Source organism: Marmota marmota, unplaced genomic scaffold (assembly GCF_001458135.2).
Source record: "Marmota marmota marmota unplaced genomic scaffold, marMar, whole genome shotgun sequence".
Lineage (NCBI taxonomy): Eukaryota > Metazoa > Chordata > Mammalia > Rodentia > Sciuridae > Marmota > Marmota marmota.
Window position 1 is genome coordinate 34998612 of NW_025999977.1, and position 22496 is coordinate 35021107.

Here is a 22496-nt window from a genome sequence, read left to right on the forward strand (position 1 = left end):
ATAAGAAAGATATATTTGTGTCCATTTTGTTAGCAAAGTGGTATCTTTTTTAAGGCACATTCATTAGTTTTTTTTTAAATTTTAATTTTCAGTTGCTCAACATTTGCACTTTGCTGATTTCCTTCTTCCCAGTTCTGACAGAACACACCTTCTTATTGGGGAAGAGCTCACTAATGAGCCTCCCTTCTGCTGCCAGGATATACTCCAGGGACCTGGGTGGTGGGATGTGACTGTCATTTTTGGTAATGAATTGTTCACAAGAAAATTTCCATAGTTATTGTTCAGCTGAGAAAAACATTGTTTTCTAATATTGTTAGAACATATTTAGATGAATCACACGGTCCATTTTGACTTAAAAGGAAACTTGGGACTATCTAGTTCAGCCTCTCTATTTTAAGAGTTATAAAATTGAGGTCTAATAAGGGGAATGGACTCACATCAAGATCACACAGGAGTTAGAGGCAGAGCTGGGTAAGGAATGGAGTCTTATCAAGGAACAATCTTCTGAATCAAAGTTGGTGGCTCTAAACCATCCACCAGCTCTTAGCATAGTGATTGCTGGAACAGCTTCCTCCTGCATGATGAATAGAACTGACCACACTGTGAGCCCAAAAAGCACATATTGGCATCTGTTCACTATGAAGATGGGAGTCAGAATATAGTCTCTGCTACTCACTGACTCATCATTTACTGACTGGTTGTTTAGTCAAGGACCTCCTCTTCTCAGCATCTTTGTCCTTAAAACTAGAAGCATCATCATACTCAAAATAAAAACACCAGAGGTGTGGTAGGCCCCAAAGAAAATGACCTTCTAGAAGACCTTTAGAAGACAGCACGGCAGGCAGCAACAGCGTGCCAGCCTCAGCAAGACCAGGACCACATCCAGCATTGGTGTTCTCCAGTCTCTTTATTAAAAGGAAATGACCCACTGTTTCAGCCAAGAGCTTCCTGACCAACTGCAATTGGTTAAATATTTGATGCCAGAATCTTAGGAAAACAGATACAAAAAAGGGCCTTACATTGGAAAGGATGTAGGGTTTCTGCTTAGGGAAAATGCCGCCCTCAGACTCCTTGCTGAAAGGAACAGAGGCCAGGAAGGAGAAAGTACAGCCCAGCCAAGAAATGGGGCCACGAGATGCAAAACCAGCTGAAGAGCTGCCCAAAGGAATTTTTAAATGGCATGGCTGCTGGCCCAAAAGAGATTAAGGTCTCTCTCACAGCATAGGAGGGAAGCCAGCAATAAGCAGAAGATGAGCGCAAGGCCTAAAAGAAAAAAATAAAATAAAATAAAATTTAGCCAATAGGAAATTAAAAACTGGATTTGGAGATAGTCCAGACAATACAATAGGATATTGTGGAACTTTTTAAAAAAGGTCCACTGAGGTCCGGCAACATCAAGAAGTCTGGAGAATACGGTCCGTTATGTGTTACGGAAAATAACTTAGTTCTGAGAAATATGGATGAGCCAGAAAACAGTAGAAAAGATGTCATTGTGCAGGGTCTGACCACCATGCCATTGCCTGATAGAGAAGTGCAGGAAAAAAACGTGGTGACCTTGATGGTTACAAGTCTGTTTTAAAAGCCAGCGGCCTGAGATAAGCAATAAGAAACGACAGAGGTAGCAAATTATTTCAAGGTCAACTTTCTAGTGCCTAAATTCTAGAAGACAAGGCTGCCAATGAGAGATTTTCCTCACATAGCTTTAAGATATACTACCTTCAAAGAGATTTACTTAAAGTTATTCTTTAAAAAAAATTAGAGAGACAAGCCTTCCATTTGATTTCTGCAAGCAGCTGTGAGTACCAAAGAAACAAAACAACTTTCCTCTGATTTTTATCAACCATTTGCTTGCCAACATATATTCCTCATTCATAAAGACATTCTGTTGAAAATCAGCCTAGACATCTATATTTTTAATCTAAAAATGTGGGAAGTATCCAATCACCACACTCTTTTGACTTATCTCTTGGTTGTACCCCCAGTCTCACCTATGCTCCAACCTTTTGGGGGCCTTACTATCTCTCACCCAGGTTCCTGCAATGGTCTCCCAAATGGGTGCTTTCAGCCACTTATCAGGACCTCAAATTCATCACCCATAATGACAGAAAGATTTACCTATTAAAATAATCTAATTAAATAACTCTCTGCATAAATCTTTTCAGTGTTTCTCCATGGATAACAGTAAAAGGGCTCTGGCCACATTCCTGCGAAGCCTGTCCATGCTTATGTTCTCCAGTTATTTGCTTTTCCAGCTGGCCCCCTTCTCCTTGCATCTCCAACTTTCCCTGTCTATCTATCTCTCTTGGATCATTTCATCAGGATCAAACATTTTCTGCTGTTTCTCATTTTAAAAAGAAATGATCAGTCTCCTTGCACCATAATCTGTATTTCTCACCCCCACCTTTACAAAACCAAGGTTCTTGACACTTCTACGCACGTTGCCCACTCCTTCAGTCTTCATTCCCGCTTGGATAGCTCCTAAATATAAAACTTCACTGAAATGACTCTTCATGAGATCACCCAAAGGATTCTTCTTGATTGTCACCTTAGTAGGCCTCTCAGTAGTACTCAGTACAGTCGGCCCAGATCTTCTTTTTGAAGTATCTCTTCCCCTTGGTTTCCCATGAGCTCCTAGGTTTCCCTTTAATCTTTGATCTACCCCTAGACAATCTTCATTATTTGACACATACATGCTGAAGCTTCTCAGGGTTTAATCCTCAACCCTCTTTTGTTTTCATTCTATGATTTCTTTTGGTGGACTCATCCATTCTAATCTGATGATTCCCAGTTTTTACCTCCAGTTCAGACTTCTCAACACTAGACCTAATGTGGTTCGATTGGCACTTGACACATTCCCATGAATATTTTGTAAGTAACTGCAACTTAATATCTTCAAATCATACCCTTGACTTGAAAAAAAAAAAAACTGCTTCATTTTGAAACACGCCAGCAAATAGTGCTGCCAAATATCTACTTGCTAAAGCAGAATCTATGGTCTATCAATGCTCTTTCTCCTTCATGCCATGCACTCAATCCAACATTAAGTTCTAAACCAGTATCATTTTCTATCTCCAAAACATTTCTTCAGACATCCATTTCTTTCCATTGATTAATGGGATCAGTAGGGTCACTCCTGTAGTCTCAGTGACCAGTGTGTCTGGGAGGAACTATGAAGACAATATAGACTTTTCTCTTGCGCCTCTAATCCCCTTTCTAACCAGTATCCTGTACGATATATACTTTAAAAATATAAATCACATGGATGAACCTGGAGGATATTTTGTTAAGTGAATTAAACCAAGCACAGAAAGATAAGTACCAGATGATCTCGCTTATATGGAACTGAAAAAGTTAATATCATAGAAGTAAAGAGTAGAATGGTGGATACCAGAGGCTGAGATGATTGGGTAAGGGGATAGAGAGAGGTTGGGGAAAAGACATGTAATTACAGTTAGATAGGAGGATTATAAAAACAAATGTATCAAATAGGCAGAGAGAGAGAGAGAGAGAGATTAAAAAGTAATAAGTGACTGAGGCTGGGGAGAGAAATGGGGATTACTCTGCATTAAAAAATGACAAAATCATAGAATTTGCAGGGAAATGGATGGCATTAGAGCAGATTATGCTAAGTGAAGCTAGCCAATCCCTAAAAAACAAATGCCAAATGTCTTCTTTGATATAAGGAGAGTAACTAAGAACAGAGTAGGGACGAAAAGCATGAGAAGAAGATTAACATTAAACTGGGATAAGAGGTGGGAGGGAAAGGGAGAGAGAAGGGAAATTGCATGGAAATGGAAGGAGACCCTCAGGGTTATACAAAATTTCATACAAGAGGAAGTGAGGGGAAAGGGGAAACTAATACAAGGGGGAGAAATGAATGACAGTAGAGGGGGTAGAGAGAGAAGAGGGGAGGGGAGGGGAGGGGAGGGGGGATAGTAGAGGATAGGAAAGGCAGCAGAATACAACAGACACTAGTATGGCAATATGTAAATCAATGGATGTGTAACTGATGTGATTCTGCAATTTGTATACGGGGTAAAAATGGGAGTTCATAACCCACTTGAATCAAAGTGTGAAATATGATATATCAAGAACTATGTAATGTTTTGAACAACCAACAATAAAAAAATTTATTTCTTTAAAAAAATGATTATGGAGTTTCTTGTGTGGATGATGAAAATGCTCTAAAATTGATTGTGGTAATGTGAACAAACTAAAAACCACAGCATGTATACTTTATTATTATTATTTTTTTAGAGAGAGTGAGAGTGAGAGAGAGAGAGAGAGAGAGAGAGAGAGAATTTTTTAATATTTATTTTTTAGTTTTCGGCGGACACAACATCTTTGCTTGTATGTGGTGCTGAGGATCAAACCCGGGCCGCACGCATGCCAGGCGAGCTACCGCTTTAGCCACATCCCCAGCCCAAACATGTATACTTTAAATGGGCATCTACTTTAAGTTTCAAGCCACAACAAATTTCAAGGAATGAGGTTGTGCAGAGTATGTTCTCTGAGCACAGATGTATTAAAGCAGAAGCTGATAACAAAAAAAGTAACTAGAAAATCCCCCACTGTTTGAAAAGTAAGCAAAATATTTTTAAATAATTCATTGGCCCAAAGAAAAGAAATGACAATGAACTGGAATAAAAATATAATTGAAAGGCAAAATACAACACATCAAAAGTTCTGGATGCAGAAAATGTCATTCTTGGATTCTTGGAAGGAAATCTATAACCATAAGCATACATATTAGAGAAGAAATTTGAAAATCTAATGGTTTAAGGATCTATTGTAAGACTGTAGATATAAAGTCCATTTCAACCTAAAGAAAGCAGAGAGGAAAAATAATAAATAAAAAAGCAGAAAATAACAAAGTAAAAAAGATAGAGAAAAAAATCAATAAAACCTGTTTCTTTGCCAAGATTAATATTCCTAGGAAGACTGGTTAAGATCAAAACAGAGAAGGCACAAAAATTACTGAAATAATAAAATGAAAAACATTACTACACATTCTACAGAGAAGATAAGGAGGTATTATAAACAGCTTTGTGCCAGCAAACTTGACATTTTACCTTAAATGGATAAATTCCTTGAAAAAAAAACTTTCCCAAACTGAAGAAAAGTCAAAAGTCTAAAGTCTATGAAAAGAAATATTAACTGCAAGTAAAAGTCATTCACAACACATATCCATAACAAACAAAAACTCCAGACACAAATTACCTCACTGGTGAATTCTTCAAGAAATCTGAGGAAGATGTAACACCAACCTTACACAATGTTTTCCTTAGACCAGACAGAGGGGACAGTTACAAACTCATTTTATGAGACTAGAACAACCTTTACTCCACAAATTATAAGAATATGAAAAGGAAGGAAAAGTAAATGAAATTTCCTCGTGAGTACAGATATAAATATTCTAAACAAAATATTAGCGATTTGACCCCAATGATATATTAGAAGGAAAACATATCATGACTGTTGGGTTTATTATAACAATGTGAGGGGATTTCACTTTAAATAATGAATATGGCTATCTATGTATGTAATGGGGGCCACTAAAACTACCCTCTTGGATCATTATGTAGAAACCATGTGTCAAGAATAGCAGTGACGAGATAGATATACTCTGGGTCTCAGTACTCCAGACTGACATCATCAGCACTAGACCACTTGTGCTTAGATGGGGGCCCAGAAATAAACTCTTATTTAAAAATCTAGTTAATATAATTCACCATGTTAACAGAAAAAGAAGAATATAATGTAATTATTTCAATAGATGCAAAAAAGATATATTAAAATTCAAAACAATCATGATAAAGACCCTTAGCAAATCAGAAATGAAAAGAAATTTCCATATCTGATAAAATATCTTTTTGTTTAATCTATGGTGAACATCATACTTAAAGAAATATTGAGTACTTTTTCTGCTGAGATCGGAAGTGAGATGGGAAAACTAGCTGTCATCACTTGTAATAAGCATTGTAGTAGACATCCTATGTAGGGCTCTAAGACAAGAAAAAGTAGAAAGTATAAAACTAGCATGACTTGTAAAACATAATTGTATAAGCAGGAAATCCAGAAGAATCTACAGATAACAGAATTATCAAGTGAATTTAATAAGATCATGGATAAAAGGTCAATGTGCAAAAAACAAATTTTATACTAAAATAATTACAAAGATAAAAATTTAAATGCTATTCACAACAACATAAAAATACTGAATGTCTAGGAATAAGTGTTTAAGAAAGTTTGCAGACTTTACACAAAAACTGCTACAAAACACCAAGAGAAAGAAAAAGCCCTAATAGAGGAATGTGTTATATTTATGAAGTGGAAGATAGTATTGTAAAATGCTAAATCACTATAAATGGGTCTACTGATTCAATGCAATTCAAATAAAATTCCCAGGATAGTTTTTTTTTTTTAAATCTGTGTTTGAAAACTGTTAATCTGATTATCAAATCTCTGCAGAAATACAAAAGGCCAAGAACATCTATGACAAACTAAAAAACAAAATTGAAGAATTTATCACTTACAGCAACAAATACTGAAATCCATTATTAAGCTATTATAATTAAGACAATGTGATATTGGGTGTAGATGGACACAACACAATGCCTTTATTTTTTTTATGTGGTGCTGAGGATTGAACCCGGGTTCCGCCCCTGCTAGGCGAGCACTCTACCGCTGAGCCACAATCCCAGCCCAACAATGTGATATTGGTGCAAGAATAAATAAATAAACCTATAGAATGGAGTCAACCAGAAATAGGCTCACAGATATTTGACCTCTTGCACAGTTGCAAATTGGTGGGAAAAGGGCACTGTTTTCAGTAAGTACTGGTGACTCAATGTGACATTCATCTAGGAAAAAAAGGAAATCATGATCTCGATTTTATGGCAAAAACAAAACTCAGTTTCAGGTGAATTATGAATCTGAATGTAAAATTCAAAGGAAAAAATTTTCAGAAAACAACATAAAAGAATACTTTGCTTGGTGTGGTGGTGTGTACCTGGAATCCCAGCAGCTTGGGAGGCTGAGGCAGGAGGATGAAGAGTTCAAAGCCAGCCTCAGCAAAAGCAAGGCTCTAAGCAACTCAGTGAGACCCTGTCTCTAAATAAAACACAAAATAGGGCCAGGGATGTGGCTCAATGGCTGAGTGCCCCTGAGTTCAATTCCCAGAACCACCCCCCCCCAAAAAAAAAAAAGTTTCTTAATGACTTTAGGGTTTGCAAAGATTTTGGACATGCAAAATACTGATCTCAAATGAAATAATTAAAACATTGGATTTCCTTAAAATTAAGAACTTGGGTTTATCTGAGGTTATCATTAAGAGAGTTGTTTTTGTGTGCTTTGTTTTGATAGCATTTGACAGCTGAAACAACACTCAATAAGGGTTTGAAAAGTGGTTAAATATTAGTCTTCGGCAGGGAAATGTGAACTGGCACTAGAAGAAGACACCTTTTCTTAGCATGGCTAAACTGAAAAGGAATGACGTACCTATTACTGACAAGAATGTGGATCTAGAACTCTCACACTTTACTAATGGCAGCATGAACTACTCTGAAAATCTGGCTATATCTAGAACCCAGCAACTATACTGCAATATAACTTTTAGGCGATATCCACAGAAATTAGTGGTCACATCTCTCAAAAGACATGTTCAAGAATATCCATAGGAGCTTCATTCACAATAGCCCCAGGCTTAAAGCAACTCAAATGACCATCAGTTGTAGAATAGATGCATAATTATACAATATTCACCAAATGAATTACTATATAGCAGTGAAAAAAATGAACTGACACAGCAAACTAGATTGATGAAGCTGATAATCATAATATTGAATGAAGAAAGCCAGACATCAAGGAGAACATGTTATATGATTCCATTTATATAATGTTCAAAACCAGACAAAATGAAACCATAGTGATAAAGTCAGAATAATGGTTAATGGGGCACAGGGAAACTGGGAATGAGGGTAGGAAGTATCATCAGGAAGTTTGAGGGATGGATCAGAGGGACTCTGCAAAAGTTTAGCAAATGGTACCCTATGATTTATGCACTTTTCTACATGCATTTCAAACATCAATTTAAAAAGAAGCTAATCTCCACTGCTGCATTTCCTGGCTGAAGAAAAGCCTTACCATTTCAAAAGCTCACTTTGTTTCTCTATTTCCCATGGGTAAGAGGTATTGTGGATTACATACTGGATTCAATATTAGGGAGCTCTGAATGATAACCCTTATCACCACTTCCTAGCTGCTTATTTTAAGTCATTCCAAACTTATCTTTCTCTAACTGCAAAATAAAGTTAAGGTACTTTTTTTTAAGGATACAACCAAAAATAAGAGAACATATGTAACTCAGTAGATTTTTCCTTAAAAATTTACCTACATTTCTACATTATCCATTGCAAGGCAAGGACATTATTTAAATACTGTGAACCAATATTCTAATGTTTCTTAGTCTTGTAGAAGTGATGGAGAACTATGATAGAATCATTTTATCACCATTTTAGAATTATGATAGTACTGTTATAGATTCAGAATAGACTGAAACCCTAATATTCTAGTATATGGGGCTTTGGAATTATGACAATTTAAATAGTGCGAAGTGGAGTTAGATGCACTTCACCTTCAGAAGGTAGGTCATATTTTATGGGCAAGCATTCATGTTGAGGTGCTGAGATGGATCAGCCTAGCTCCCCAGGGAACTCACCTCCCTGCCCCTTCCCACAGCCCACTGAGCCCCTAAAAGTGGCTCCTAGTCCTGGCCTCCTTCCCCACTCCACATGCACATTCATACATTTGAAAATAAACAGTTAGTAAAATGCTATTTTACATAAGGGTAAAATATAGAATCAATGATTTTTTAAAACTTTGTGATTTTTTTTGAACACCCAAAAGCATCCTAAAATTGGTTTAAGTATGTGAAATATACTCCTGATTCTCATTCACAATAGGCTTTAGAAGTAGGATGACTGTACAGAAGATTGTCTCATCCAAACTAAGGTCAAGAATAAAAGTCTTCAGGAATGAAGTCATGCTACATTAACTGCTTGAAAATAAAACCCAAAATGAGTTTGTCAAGTTTTACAATTTAAACTATACTGACAAGCTCATTCTGTAAATGACCAAGAAAACGGAAAAAGTGGTCTGACCCAAACAGTTTTACTCACTGAGGGAACTTGCAAAGTTCAGGTTTTATATCTGGAAAGGTCATTTGTGTCATTAAGCAGCTTCAAAGGCATCCAGGTTGTGCTGGGATCATCCCTTCTAAGGGAACAGATACAGGGTAGAGCTAAGGGTGCTACATGGGGAAGCCGCTGGATGTGTGTGCTGGTACAACAGAGCCTGACACTACATGTTAAAATGCCCAAACTCAGCATCTGTTTAAAGAAAAAAATTCTGAGTTAGGTTGAGAAAACCAGTATAATATATATATATATATATATATATATATATATATATTTAATTTTTAGTTATATGTGGATACAATATCTTTATTATATTTTATTTGGTGCTGAGGATTGAACCCAGTGCCTCACACATCCTAGGCAAGTGCTCTACTCTGAGCCACAAGCCCAGCCCAGCAATATATTTTTAATAAAACACAAAAACAGTTTTTCTTTTCACAAATGCAAAACTTGTAAACACAGTCATCTGTCTTTCTTTAGAGGAAAAAAACAATCAGAGTATATTCATGAATTTTTAAAAATGCACACTTTCTTCCTCTTTCTTCCCACCAAGGCTGAGAGAATATTATATGAAAACTGGAAGTGTGTGCAAAGGATTTAAATTTACACAGAAATGAAGTACTTCTAAATATTTTAATGGAAAAACATAAAACCACACCTTCAAATTGTTTAGAAAAAAAGAAAACAATTTTATACTCCTATAGGTAGTGAATTATAATTTATTATTCTATAATGGACTGTCACAAAAAGTAGAGTGTTTTAGCTCCATTATAAATAAATTCTATGCTATTCAGAAAAAGTTCTTGAGACACTAACGGAAAATATCCTGAGTTTCAGTTGCATGTTTCCTCTATCACAAAAGACAACATATGCGAAATATATATTTTGTTTTTATATTTGCATTGATTTAATAGCTTTGCATTTTTATACCCAAAGTTTTTAAAAAATTTATTCTAAATGTAGAGCCAGGCTGTGCATTTCTTTTCATATAGTCTTTCTTGTGCTAAGAGGTGCTGCTAATGAGGACTAGAAGAAAGCCTTTAGTATCGGCCAAACATACCAAACCCCAGATTTATCTTTTTGACACATAGGCCCCTGCGGCAATATAAAATCAGCCAAAAAAGTTGTCATTTTTTTACTATTCTAATTTTTCTCCTTCTATATTCAAATAGGAGGCCAAGAAAGATCAGTTATGAAACCACAGAATGTAGGCAATGTACCTCTAGAAATAACAGCTCCAATGTTCAAATGCAAACAACATCAGCATTAGCTGTCAATTTACCAGCAACTGACACATGAAACAATCATCTCAAACTTGAAACACGTGGTGGGCAAATGGAGACAATCAGCCATATGAAACTCAAAGGGAAACAAAGAATGAACAATTACAGAAAATTATATATAAACAAGTCACTACGCTCTCTTCCATGACTTTAAATAAGTTCTGAGTTTAAAAATGGTAATGTGTTGATATCCAGGTCTGGACTTGTAACTACCAATTTCATTCACAAGTGTTTACTTAACCTAAATACGTTGCCTACTTTATAAGCACTGCTAATGCAAAAAATAAATAGGTGTTAAATGCTCCCTTCTTTTAGATGCCCACATACTAAGGAAGCAAGTAAGGTACCAGTATAAGAATAGCAATAACTTTTATGTTTATTTTTTGTGGTGCTGGGGATTGAACCCAGGGCCTCACACATGCCAAGCAAGCACTCTACCACTGAGCCACATCCCCAGCCCTAAGGTAGTGACAATAACTATGATCACTGAGCATGTTATCTGGCCAGGCTCCACCCCAGGTAGATGTGTGCCAGTGCACTTCAAGTCCACGGAGGGGCTACTGTTAACCTCATTCTACAAGAAGGGAATGGAGGCACCTTGGGCTTTAGAAACTTATCCAAACTCACACAGCTTACAAGTGCTGGAGCAAGAGTTCAAACTCATGAACTCAAAACCCTACAACTGAACTTCTCAACTACCACTATACCCAACTGTCATTCAGGGTATGCTTTACGGAACTATGTCTTCAGAAAATAGGGAAGGCTTTATAAAAGCGTACAACACACTCGATGTGTGATCTTATTACAGATGTTTCCTAATAGTCCAGGATGAACTATAGATCACTCTTTCTCCCTTCATTCATCCATTCACAAATATTCCTAACTTAACTATTCCCAGTGGCATAAAGAGATCTGAACAGTACAGAATACGATCCGTGTCTCCCTGGCTTTAAGAATTTAGCAGTAGAGCCTGACAATGAATAGCAAATCCAAAAAGAAGTAGAATAAGGTGGCAATAAGTATAAAAAACAAAAAAGAGAAACAGAAAGTGAATGAATTCATTAAGAGGAGAGACAGTCTGAGAAGAGGAGGTCAGAAAAGGGCTCATTGAGAAGCAGCATTTGAATAAAGACACCAAGGATATGAGAAGTGGCAATCTCTGGTACTTCTTATTAGCATAATAAATTTCCTCATTTCAAGATGTTTATTGCAGCTAAAAGCATATTGATTAATACTTAGCCTTTTGGTTTGTTGTGAAAATTAAATGGGAAATAAAAGGTATAATGCATTTAGCATAGTACCTGGCTCAGAACAACAACTAAATGAATGCTAGACGGTATTATCATCATCATCATCATCATTGCTATTGTTTTAATAAAGTCACAGAATAAAATATACAAACTACCTCCAGTCCACTCATCCAGAGAATAAAACTGAATGGCCTATAAGTAAGATGCCTAATAAGCTACAGTTTCTGGAATGGACATAAGACACATTACAATTTAGATCTAGAATACTAAAATACTACTCACAATGGCCTTCTATGACCTTCCGTTGTTATTAACAGCTTTGGTTGTAACTGACATAAACTCACCAACAAGCTGTATAACGCCCAGTGCCCAGGGCAGGGCGGGTGTGTCTGAGGTGCACAGGGTCAGCTCGCCTCTTCACAGGCTTTGCTTTTTGGCAATCTCATGTCTACTTTTTTTGGCTGCAAGGAAAGTGTTTACTTCTCCTTCTATGAAGAGCTGATTTTCCATAGCTCTGGGGTCGTAAAAGGTCAGCGGTGATGAAAAGGCTTAGGGGAGAGCTCTTGGGTGTTTTGCTTCTGTTATGAATTTCTTCATACCAATGTTGATATACAGAAGACAAGCAATGCATGGAAAATCTGTATTCCAGGTCCAAAAACAGCTTATTCCAGCAAAATTTCCTCAGCTCTCTCCCTAATGATTTAAACATCCATTTCCACTCACTTCTGCAGAAGTACATTCACAGGAAGAGTGAGTGTGAACAGGAGCCCTTTCGAAGCCCCTTCCTTTACCTGGAATGTTGACTGAGCCTTTCTCCTTTTTACATGTGAGAGGCAGTGGATCCTACAGTCAAACTCCCTTTAGAAAGGTAAGAAGCACTCAATTTGTATTCACTTAGATTTTTCAATTTCAGACCCTAAAATTACTAAAAAAAAAAAAAAAAAACCCTAAAAATCTTTGGGCCAAGCAGCCAGATGTAATATATTATTGTGTCAGAACACTTTGGTGTCCTACTTGGCTAAATCATTTTCAAAAATATTTTCTCTTAATGATGGATATGAGTTCTGTCTTCATGCCACAAAACCACCAATTGCTTTGGAGCATGGTCAAGAAGGGTTTTAGACGTTCACTCTACACTGTTCATAGAAAATGTACCTGAAGATATGAACACAAACCACACTTGCTCCCAATTCACTCTTTCTTTGATGCGGTGAAGTTGCGCTTACTGTGCTTTCTGGTTGTCAATGAACACAAAATTAGCCTGAGAGTTTGGAGCCTAAGTCCTACTGACACTGCTGCTCTCTGTAAGGTTCAAGAAGCCAACCATCTTTACCAAGTGCTTTTGTTATGTTTTCCCTTTTTGATAAATACATTATCAATGAGTGATTTCATAGGAAATACCTTAAAGGATTACAGGGTTAGACTCTCTACAGGTCTTTAATGACAGGACTTAATTCTGTGCATACTCTGGGTAAAATGCCGTATGAGTTAGAATTCTGGCTGAATGTTACAACAAGTCCCCCCTCAATCTGGTAGGTCTCAAATTCACAATCAACATTAAAATAGTTTTGAAAACTATGAGCTGAACCTGCTTATCGCTTACTCAGTCCAGGGTACTTATTTTGAAAAACGACAAACAATAACACCATCCTCATCCAGGGGAGGGAAACACAGGAGTGAAATACAGAATCAAAATGAAAGGCTTTGATTTTTTCCTTTCCAATAAAAATTATTTAATGCCAGAATGATGTCTGATTTTTAAAACAGACTATTTTAAAAAGCTTTTTAGATTCCTAACAAAATTATAGTTTCCATAGATCCTCTTCTCCCCCACTGCTGTCTCTCAGTGTTTTGGTCAAATTTTTTGTTGCTGTGACCAAAGAACTATTTTAGAGAAGGAAAAGTTTATTCGGTGCTCACAGTTTCAGAGGTTTAGTCCATGGTCAGCTGACTCTATACTTTTGAGATAGAGGTGAGGAGAATATCATGGTGGAAGAACACAACAGAGGGAAGCAGCTCAGGAGATGGCACCAGATAGCAAAGAGAGAATTCTGCTCATAGGAACCCAAAGGCAGGGCTCCTGGGACCCACTTCCTACAGCCACACCCTATCTGCCTTCAGTTACCAACCACTTAATCCCTAACAGGGGATTAATGCACTGATTAGGTCTGACCTCCCTAGTTAGTATCATACCAGCATCCCTTCTACCTTCAAATTCTTCCTTACTTAACTCTGTTTTCCTTCTCTCATGAGCTTTATCACTCTAACATCTTATATGTCTTACTCATCATCAGTTTACTGCCTCCAAGAAATCAGGGACCTTTTTTTGTGTGTGTGTTGTTGCTGTTCAGTGGCATAGCCCCAGTACTTAGGACAGTGGCTGGCACATCATTAACAATAAGTATTTGTGGGATATACGAATGAATGAGAATGCCTTTCAAAGATCAGGACTTGGTAAATGATTTCGGCAAAGTTTGGAAGCCCACCTCATCATGACGGCCAAGCAGGGCAAACAGTGGAGGAAAAGATGCCCAACTTCCGCAAGCTGTGGTGCCCCATCGAGTGGCTGGGTGACCACAGGGTCCCTTTGAGACCAACATGGTCACTTTATCACAGGAATGGGGGGCTGGAGGGCACTCTAAAACTCAAAGACAGATATATCCCCAACTCTACTGGGGTCAAACTCTCATTCAACTGCACACAATAAAGGGGAGGGCACAGTCACTTCCAGCCAAGTGCAGGGTAGAAGGGGACATGTGTCAGAAGTGTCACAAAATCAGAGACCAGGGGGCAGACATGGTGACCCTTGGGAATCCGACTGCTCCTCTCTTCCACTCACACACATTCTGCTGATAATGAGAAAACCATCCCCAGACTCAGCTTATGAACACAATGGCAAATATCTCCTATGGATTAAAATTCCATGACATCAGGAAAAAGCAAAGAGCAAAAGAACTGGGGATTTTTTTCAAACAAGTAGATGTGGTAAGATGGGGTACAAGGTAGTGAAAGGAGTAAGAACTGAAAAACTTCCTTTTTATCCACAATACAAAAGCTTTGGCTAGAGGGTGTATGATGGTTTGGATGTGAGGTGTCCCCTAAAAGCTCACACAATGAGACAATGCAAGAAGGTTTGGAGGAGCAATGATTGGGCTGTAAGAGTCTTAACCCAATCAGTGATTTAATCCCCTGGTAGGGGTTAACTGAGTGGTAACTGAAGTGGTAGGGTGTGGCTGGAGGAGGTGGGCATTGGGGTGTGGCTTTGGGTATGTATTTGTATGTGCCAAGTGAACTCTCTCCCTGCTTCCTGGTCTTCATGTGAGGTGCTTGCCTCCGCCAAACTCTTCTGCCATGATGTCCTGCCTCACCTTGAGTCCCGAGGGATGGAGCCAGCCTTCTATGGACTAAGACCTCTGAAATCCAAATAAACATTTCCTCCTCTACAATTATGCTGGTTGGGTCCTTTAGTCACAGCAGGAAAAAAAAAAAAAAAAAAAACTAAAACAGCATGAAAAGAAGGTGGCAGGAGGAGATGAACTACAACTGAGAGATGTCCCATGAACACAGAGGAGGACCTCGATCCAAAGCCTCCTGTTGCCACATGTTTTCCTGGCATCCAACTCTGGGGTTTGAGAAAAATAACTAACCATTTTATTATATATGGTATGTCACATCCTATACTTAATTGTATCCACAAAGTGCAACAATGTCATATTCTTTAAACACATAGTTATCTTACATGTATTATTTATGTATGTGTCCTGGATTCCTCTCCTGGAATGCAGTCTCCCTATGGACACAAACTGTGTGTGTTCTTCCCTTAGAACTGTGCCTGGCCCCAGACACACTCAGCTAATGTTTCAGTGAATAAATAAAATGATAACAAGAACTCACTGACCTACTTCTTCCCACGTCACTAGAACTCCAGTGACACTGTTCTTTATCTCATGTGAGAGAACCAAGGTATTTCTGCTTCCCACCCCATGTACTGTTCCCAGGAGCAAGGGAAAAGGAGGACCCCATGGTACCTCTAATGTTTCTATAGAACTTATCGTGCTAATTCAGATTGTTCAGAATGACAGAATTTGCCCTTCTATTGTCCAAGGCATGGGTAATCAGGGAGGGACCCCTCTCCTTTCAGCTATGTTGGGTTCTTCATCTTGTTGGAGCAGGACATGCCAGCCCTTGCACCAACAGTGCTTCAGCCAGTCTCACCAGAGGCTTGGAGGGAAGCTGGCGATCGGGTATGTGATAAGGGTGCCAGCCACTTGTCAGTGTTAATTCAAGTACTGTGCACATCAGCTCCATTACTAAATGCTGATCACATGAGCTGGCTTTGTCGTACACCAAAGCCAGGGGTAGAATCAGGACATAGTACTACTGCCATAAGCTTCAGACTAAGTCCAACAAAAGAAAATTTAGACCAATTTAGTACACTAGACCAAGCCCATAAAAAGTGAAATCCTTGCAGAACTTTTTCAAGAAAGAGGATAGCATGCTTAATAATTAGGAAGATTTCTAGTTATACTACCATATATCAGCATAATATACTAAATTACCTATTTTATTACTCATAAAATTGTCCAGTTTTTGGAATAAGATACAGACCAAGTATCAAAGAGAGAATGCTCAATGAGTAATTTATAAAGCATTAGAAGGTTTCTAAAGACACATTTTTAAATCCAAGTCTTTGCCAAGTACATGACCAACAAAATTAGAACTGTAACTAAATTAGAGAGATTATATAACTCTTGGGCTGCAGAAATCAGTGTTTAGAAAGTTACAGAAGAAAAATCAGTTGAGTACAAAAGACAAAATAAATATGGATATATTTATGTTTGGTGTATTCATCTGGAACAATAGCTTTGATTCGTGAGCACTGGACGTGACTTACTTTTTTCTGAATATAGTTTTTCATGGCACAAGAGCCAGCCATTGTATCTTGGATCACTTCTCAGAGATGGAAGACTTTATAACTCATCATTGAGAGCTAAGTGAAGAAGCAAAGTGGCCTCTCAGGAATGTGGGGACTGCAGATCTGTTTTACTGGTCACCCAGATAGGCTAGCACCCTCCTCAGCTGGGGAACAGTGTGCTCTTCAGAAGCACGTGTGCATTCACGTGGGGTCTTTTCTAAAAGCTCTACTCTAGGAGCGCTAAATATAAACAACATAAAACGTGAACCACCGAAGCATGGATTCCTTGTAAATCTCTCATCGCCCACATTATTGTGATGCTTCCCTCTGTTCCCAATTTCTGATTCCTTCCAAATCTCTCGATCTGTTTGCTCTAACCCCTCCCTGCACTATCTCTCTTCCACTTGAAGCCAAATCTGGCCTCCATGTTTTGTCTGCTTAGCAGGAGAGCAATTTCAACAATCTCCTGCTTTTTAGAAGATCAGTTTATTCCTCCCAATATAATAATTGTTTTCAGCTGAACCTGGTCGCTGGCCCTTGGCATGATTTCACTGTGGTACTAGCAAGGAAAGCAGACATATCCTGTTGCAGTATTTTTTTTTTTTTTTAGAGCAAAGACTCTGGGTACTATTGTAGGCCTAGAACAGAACTTTTGAATGTACTTCTTTTAAAATGTAGTTGGATTTCAATCAACTAGATTCTCAAAAGATGGACTGAAGGGACAATTGTGGGAATATTCTCAGTATACTTTTTTAAAAGATTCAGATAAATTACTCCTCCATTTATCAAATTGGAACAAGTCATCAAGAACACAACTCTCAAGATCATTGTTGTATCCCTGCAAACATAGAGATTGCAAAGGGAAAGCAACAGTGCTAGCTCAATATCTTTCAACATATTTAGAGCTTTCAGTGATTATAAATACTAACAGGTAAGAAAAATATATTAGCTTAGAGGTAAGGATATTAGAGGAATAATTCTAGAAAATCTCTGCACAAATGGTACAGAGAAATCAAACGAGACATCACTTTTAAGAAACAGAATGATCAAGATGGTCTACATGAAGTACAATTAAAACAGGCAGGGTCTAAAGAGGTGACAGGGAAGGTGCCACCATGTACCTTCAGGTTTCTAACATGCACAGAAAAGCATCGGCTCCTACATATTTTGACTCATTAATTTAGTACCATTATTGAAACCACCTGTGAGTGTCGTTGGCACCATCATTTTGGGTTATCCAGTCTGTAAATCCCAGCGACTCCTGAGTTGTGCTTTCCAGCATAAGTCACCTTGCTACCTATAAGCTTCAAGGCCTTGAATTACGAGCACCTCTTAGAGTCTCAGTCTTGACCTGTTTAAATGGAAAACAGTCTCCTGTCTGCTTTATCACACAGCAGCAATACGATTTTGTATGGTTTATCTTACCTTCACATGTGCGGCCGTCTGCAGAAATGGAGAAGCCCTGCTCACAGGCACAGTGGAAAGAACCATCTGTGTTTAGACACTCCCCGTGAGGCCCACAGAGCCCTGGCTGTTCACATTCATTAATATCTGAAATTTAAAAGAGTTTCAAATGCTTGCGGGAAAAAAAAAAAGCTCTTCTGTTTTTGTATCAGATATACAATAAGGAAAAGCTATTTTAAATGGTCAGACATTTATTTTGCAGTCCAAGTATAGCATTTGTCCATCAAAGAAGCCACAGGACAAGCTGAATTGTTAAGAGAGAGAAACTATTTAGGATGAGTCATGTGTAATAGCCAATGTTCAACCTTTCAACCTACAAAAATAGCCATGTCAAAGATTAGACCCAAAGCTACCCTTGTTTTAGGCATACTGGAGGTGCAAGGAATTCCCAACAGAATAATGTTGAAAAATATTTTTCATCTGTGAATGCTGTGCTCTCTCTCCTCTGCCCACACACATCTCTGTTATAGTCTGTCACATCTGGCCTCTCCAACCCTAGGATGTGGACTTCTTAAGGGCAAGGATGACTGTGTCTTAAGTATAGTTTTTGGTTCATAAATATCCCTTCCAAATGTCCACTGAATGTATAAATGAAATAGAATCTAATCTGTATTTCATTTAAAATGGATAATAGAAATAAAATTAAAAAAAGAAAAAGAAAAAGAAGGCCTTTTGGAACAGGCCTCATGTTTGCATGAGTCTATGACAACGAAATTAGTGAGTGATGTTTTTTAACATAGTGCTACACATGACAAAGTGGTACCAATTATCATGAAGACTCATGACCAGATCATGCTGTAGATAAACCTGTGGGGCCATCTTATGTTCTGCTTGTCTTCAATGTGATTATGCTTTCCTTGCCCAGGGTCATGAGGCACTCCTAAACACTGATAACACACGGGGTATTCAACAAGTAAAGTGTTCTTTCAAACCAGTTCTAGTTATGTTGACTAACAGTGCCCAAGATGACAGCACAGAGAACCCAGAGGGTGGCTGACCTATTCATAATGGTACTGATGCATGCAACAGCCTGTTTGCACTCTGCTCAAATTCCTGGTTTACTCGTCCGTATCCCTCATTATACTGTTCTCTCCTTGAGAAGGACTGTATTTCTTAACTCAAGGATGAGGATGGCCTAATCCTTGGTACTGTACATTGATAGTGTTTTATGGATGTTTGTCCACCACAAAATTTCTCAGTTATGTTCATTGCCTATGAACTAAACAATTGGTTAAATTTCTTTAAGCTAATTGAGGTCATAAAAATGGTCACATATTGTCATCATCCAGTCTGTAGATCCACTAAGATCATTTTCCTGAAGTCTCTTAGGCCCTCTTTAATCGCCTCTTGAAGAGGGCCTCAATATATCATCTCAGAAGTCCATCTTTTATTCAATTAAAATATGCTCTTAGTGCTTCGTATGAGCAGGATGAGTAGGAAGGGGCCGTTGCCCATCATGAAGCTTACAACAGAACTGGGGAGGTCCCTGTAAAACTCCAAAGTTTACTGGGGACAGGGAAATGGTACAGAGTTCTCCCTAGTGACTTAGAGAACATGCTGAGCCACCAATCATGTGGTTCTCTTCCTCAAAGAAGTCACCTCTTTCTGTTCATTCAGGATCCCCTGAGCTCACCCTTGTTACCCTGCTGATTTCACTGTGCAATAGAAACTGGCAATTATTGATTTATCCTCCCCACTCCCACCCAAACCCCTCGCCAGTAATTCTAACCTCTTTACCCTTCATGTACCATATAACTCAGACTATCTGGCCTATTCATTGCTGAACCAACATAAAAAACCAGGCATGAATTAATCATATTTTCTTAACAACTCTCCATTTTTGTTACTGTCAATATTTTTCAGATATTTCAAGGAAGAGCGATGAATCATTTTCTACTTAATTATTTCTCAATACAACTTCACCCTGTGAAACGCTTCACTTCTTTCATAAAATCTCTGATATTTCCATGTTTGTACTCTATCTAAAGTCTAGGAAGAAGTTAGATTGGCAACCTGAACCTCCTTTTAGGCTTCAATTCCTCTCTCTCCAACCTGCTGCCTAGAGTTACTTCAATCTGAGCAGGAAGGTGTTAGAAAGTATTACTGGCCTGAGAACCAACTTAAATCCATGTCCATCTTGGGGAGATCTGGCAATTTCCCAAGCCTTCCTTTTTATTTTATCCTGAGCCTCAATGTGGTCCTTCAAAAGCTTACCCACTTTAAAACTCTGCATGGGGAATATTGTGTACAAAGTTCTTGCTTCAAAAGAAGTCACTGATTAACAAATAACTGTCTAAAAAGTTTGATGACAGGAACTGAAGATGAATTCCCAGACTTTTTTCCAGGAAACTGCTAAGAAAGAACAACATGAATATCTGGAACTAGAGAGACATATGCATTCAATTTGGATTGTACTTATTGAGGCATTTTTAAACTATGCTGCTAGTAACTCCAAGCTGAAAGCCAGACGATATTTAGGTTGGGTTTCTTTCATGGGTCCGAGATTCCACAGAAATTCACAATTTGGCATGTATAAGTCAAAACATGAAACTGAAGCGTGTTCCGAATCTCAAATATATCCTGCCACATTCCTAAAGAGACTATTAATAAGGAATTTCCATACATCTACATACCATCATTAGTTTTGTGAGGCGAAATTTTCAACTAAAAGTGTCTCACTGAATACAGGACTATCTTCAGAATATATAGTTTATGTCTATCAAGTGTGGTTACTCCAAGATGTCCCATGATTGAGGATGGGGGAGTAGCTAAGTGGTAGAGTGCTTGCCCAGCATGCCTGAGGCTCTGGGTCCCACCCCAGCACTGCAGAAAAATGCTATGTCCTGTGGTTATAGCATCACCATCAATTATGTTTTCGGCATTAAAACAAACTCAGGTATCAGTACCTATCTACAGAATGCTGACGTGATCCTGGGATTAGAGCAAAGTAGGCTACTAACTTCAAGGAGAGTGAAAAATCAACTTTTGTCTCCAGTAATAGAGCCAAAAGAGATCATTCAAAGCAAGGTGAATGTGTGTGCCTTCACAATCGGCCTTAGGGGAATGACAGAGTCATACACGTTATTCTTCAAACAGCACTGAGACCTGCTTCATACCTATCATTTATTTGGACTTATACTTCTCAAACAGACATAGTAATTTATTCTGGAAAACAGAAATAAACGTGACAGAGAATTGAATCAATTTAATAATGATTGGTAGTCAATAAAACCCTGAATATTTGGAGCAGTCACATATTTGAATTTGATATCAAACCACAGACACTTAAGTTGTGCTGCTATGATCTTATTTGTTCCCTGTGTCTACTATACTGTTTTTAGGGAGAGTAATTTTTTTTTAATTTTAGCAATATAACTTTTTTAAAAAAAACTTACATAGTAGTCAGGTTCATCCTGACAAACGCATACATGCATGAGAATTGATTTCAGTTCATGATCCCTCCCTTTCCCTTCCCCCTTCCCTCTCCTACTCCTCCTTCCTCTGCTCTACTAGACTTCCTTTTACTCATCTATTAATTTATATTTGATTAGTTCTTTATGTTATTCTATCCTTCCCTCCTCTTCTTTATTTTTTCTAGATTCTGCATATGACAGAAAACATTCCACCTCTGAGTTTTGGAGTTTGGCTAATTTCACTTAGCATGATATTCTCCTTGCCTATCCATTTACCAGCAAATGCCATAATTTCATTCTTTCTGTATCACAATTTCTTAGTCTGTTTATCTATTGACAGGCATCTGGGTTGATTCCATAATTCAGCTATTGTGAATAGCTGTTTGATGTAACTGTTTCACTATAATATGCTAATTTTAGATCTCTGGGGAAAATACCAAGGAGTGGGATAGCTGGGCCACATGGTTTTTCTCATTCCTTGGTATCCCACTCCTAGGGAACCATCCCTCGGTTTCTGAGGAATCTCCAAACTGCTTTCCATAGCAGTTGCACTAGTCTGCAGTCCCACCAACAATGTGCAAGTGTACCTTTCCCCCCACAACCTCCCCAGCATTTACTGTTGTTCATATTCTTGATCATTGCCATTATGGCTAGAGTGAGATGAAATCTTGGTGTAGTTCTGATTGGGAGAGTCACTGTTGGTAGCATTTTGAAAAAATATAAAATCCTGTTGTTCATAATTTCAACCAAATTATAGTAAAGCAAGGGAATACTGAATAAAAACAGGGAACAGGAAAGGGGCAGACAGATATCACTTCTCTGAAACAAAATGAAACATGTCCATGAAAGACATGAAAAAGCTAGAAAGATAGTCAAGAATCAAGTACTAAGGTTGGTCCACGGAAGGAACAGCAAAGGATAGGTGATCTCAGAACCAGGCAAAGCCAGGTATGGTTTTGACGTGCTGGTCAACA

The 22496-nt window shown here is 38.1% G+C and overlaps 1 protein-coding gene across 6 annotated transcripts in view; it reads right to left on the reverse strand.

Annotated features, from left to right (window-relative positions):
* Ltbp1 (latent transforming growth factor beta binding protein 1) overlaps positions 1-22496 on the reverse strand; it is a 389795-nt gene that overhangs the window by 52684 nt on the left and 314615 nt on the right. For all 6 annotated transcript variants that reach the window (XM_015479779.2, XM_048804568.1, XM_048804569.1 and 3 more), the window contains one exon: positions 18071-18196. In XM_015479779.2, the coding sequence (XP_015335265.2) occupies positions 18071-18196 (126 nt within the window). The remainder of the gene's footprint in view (positions 1-18070; positions 18197-22496) is intronic.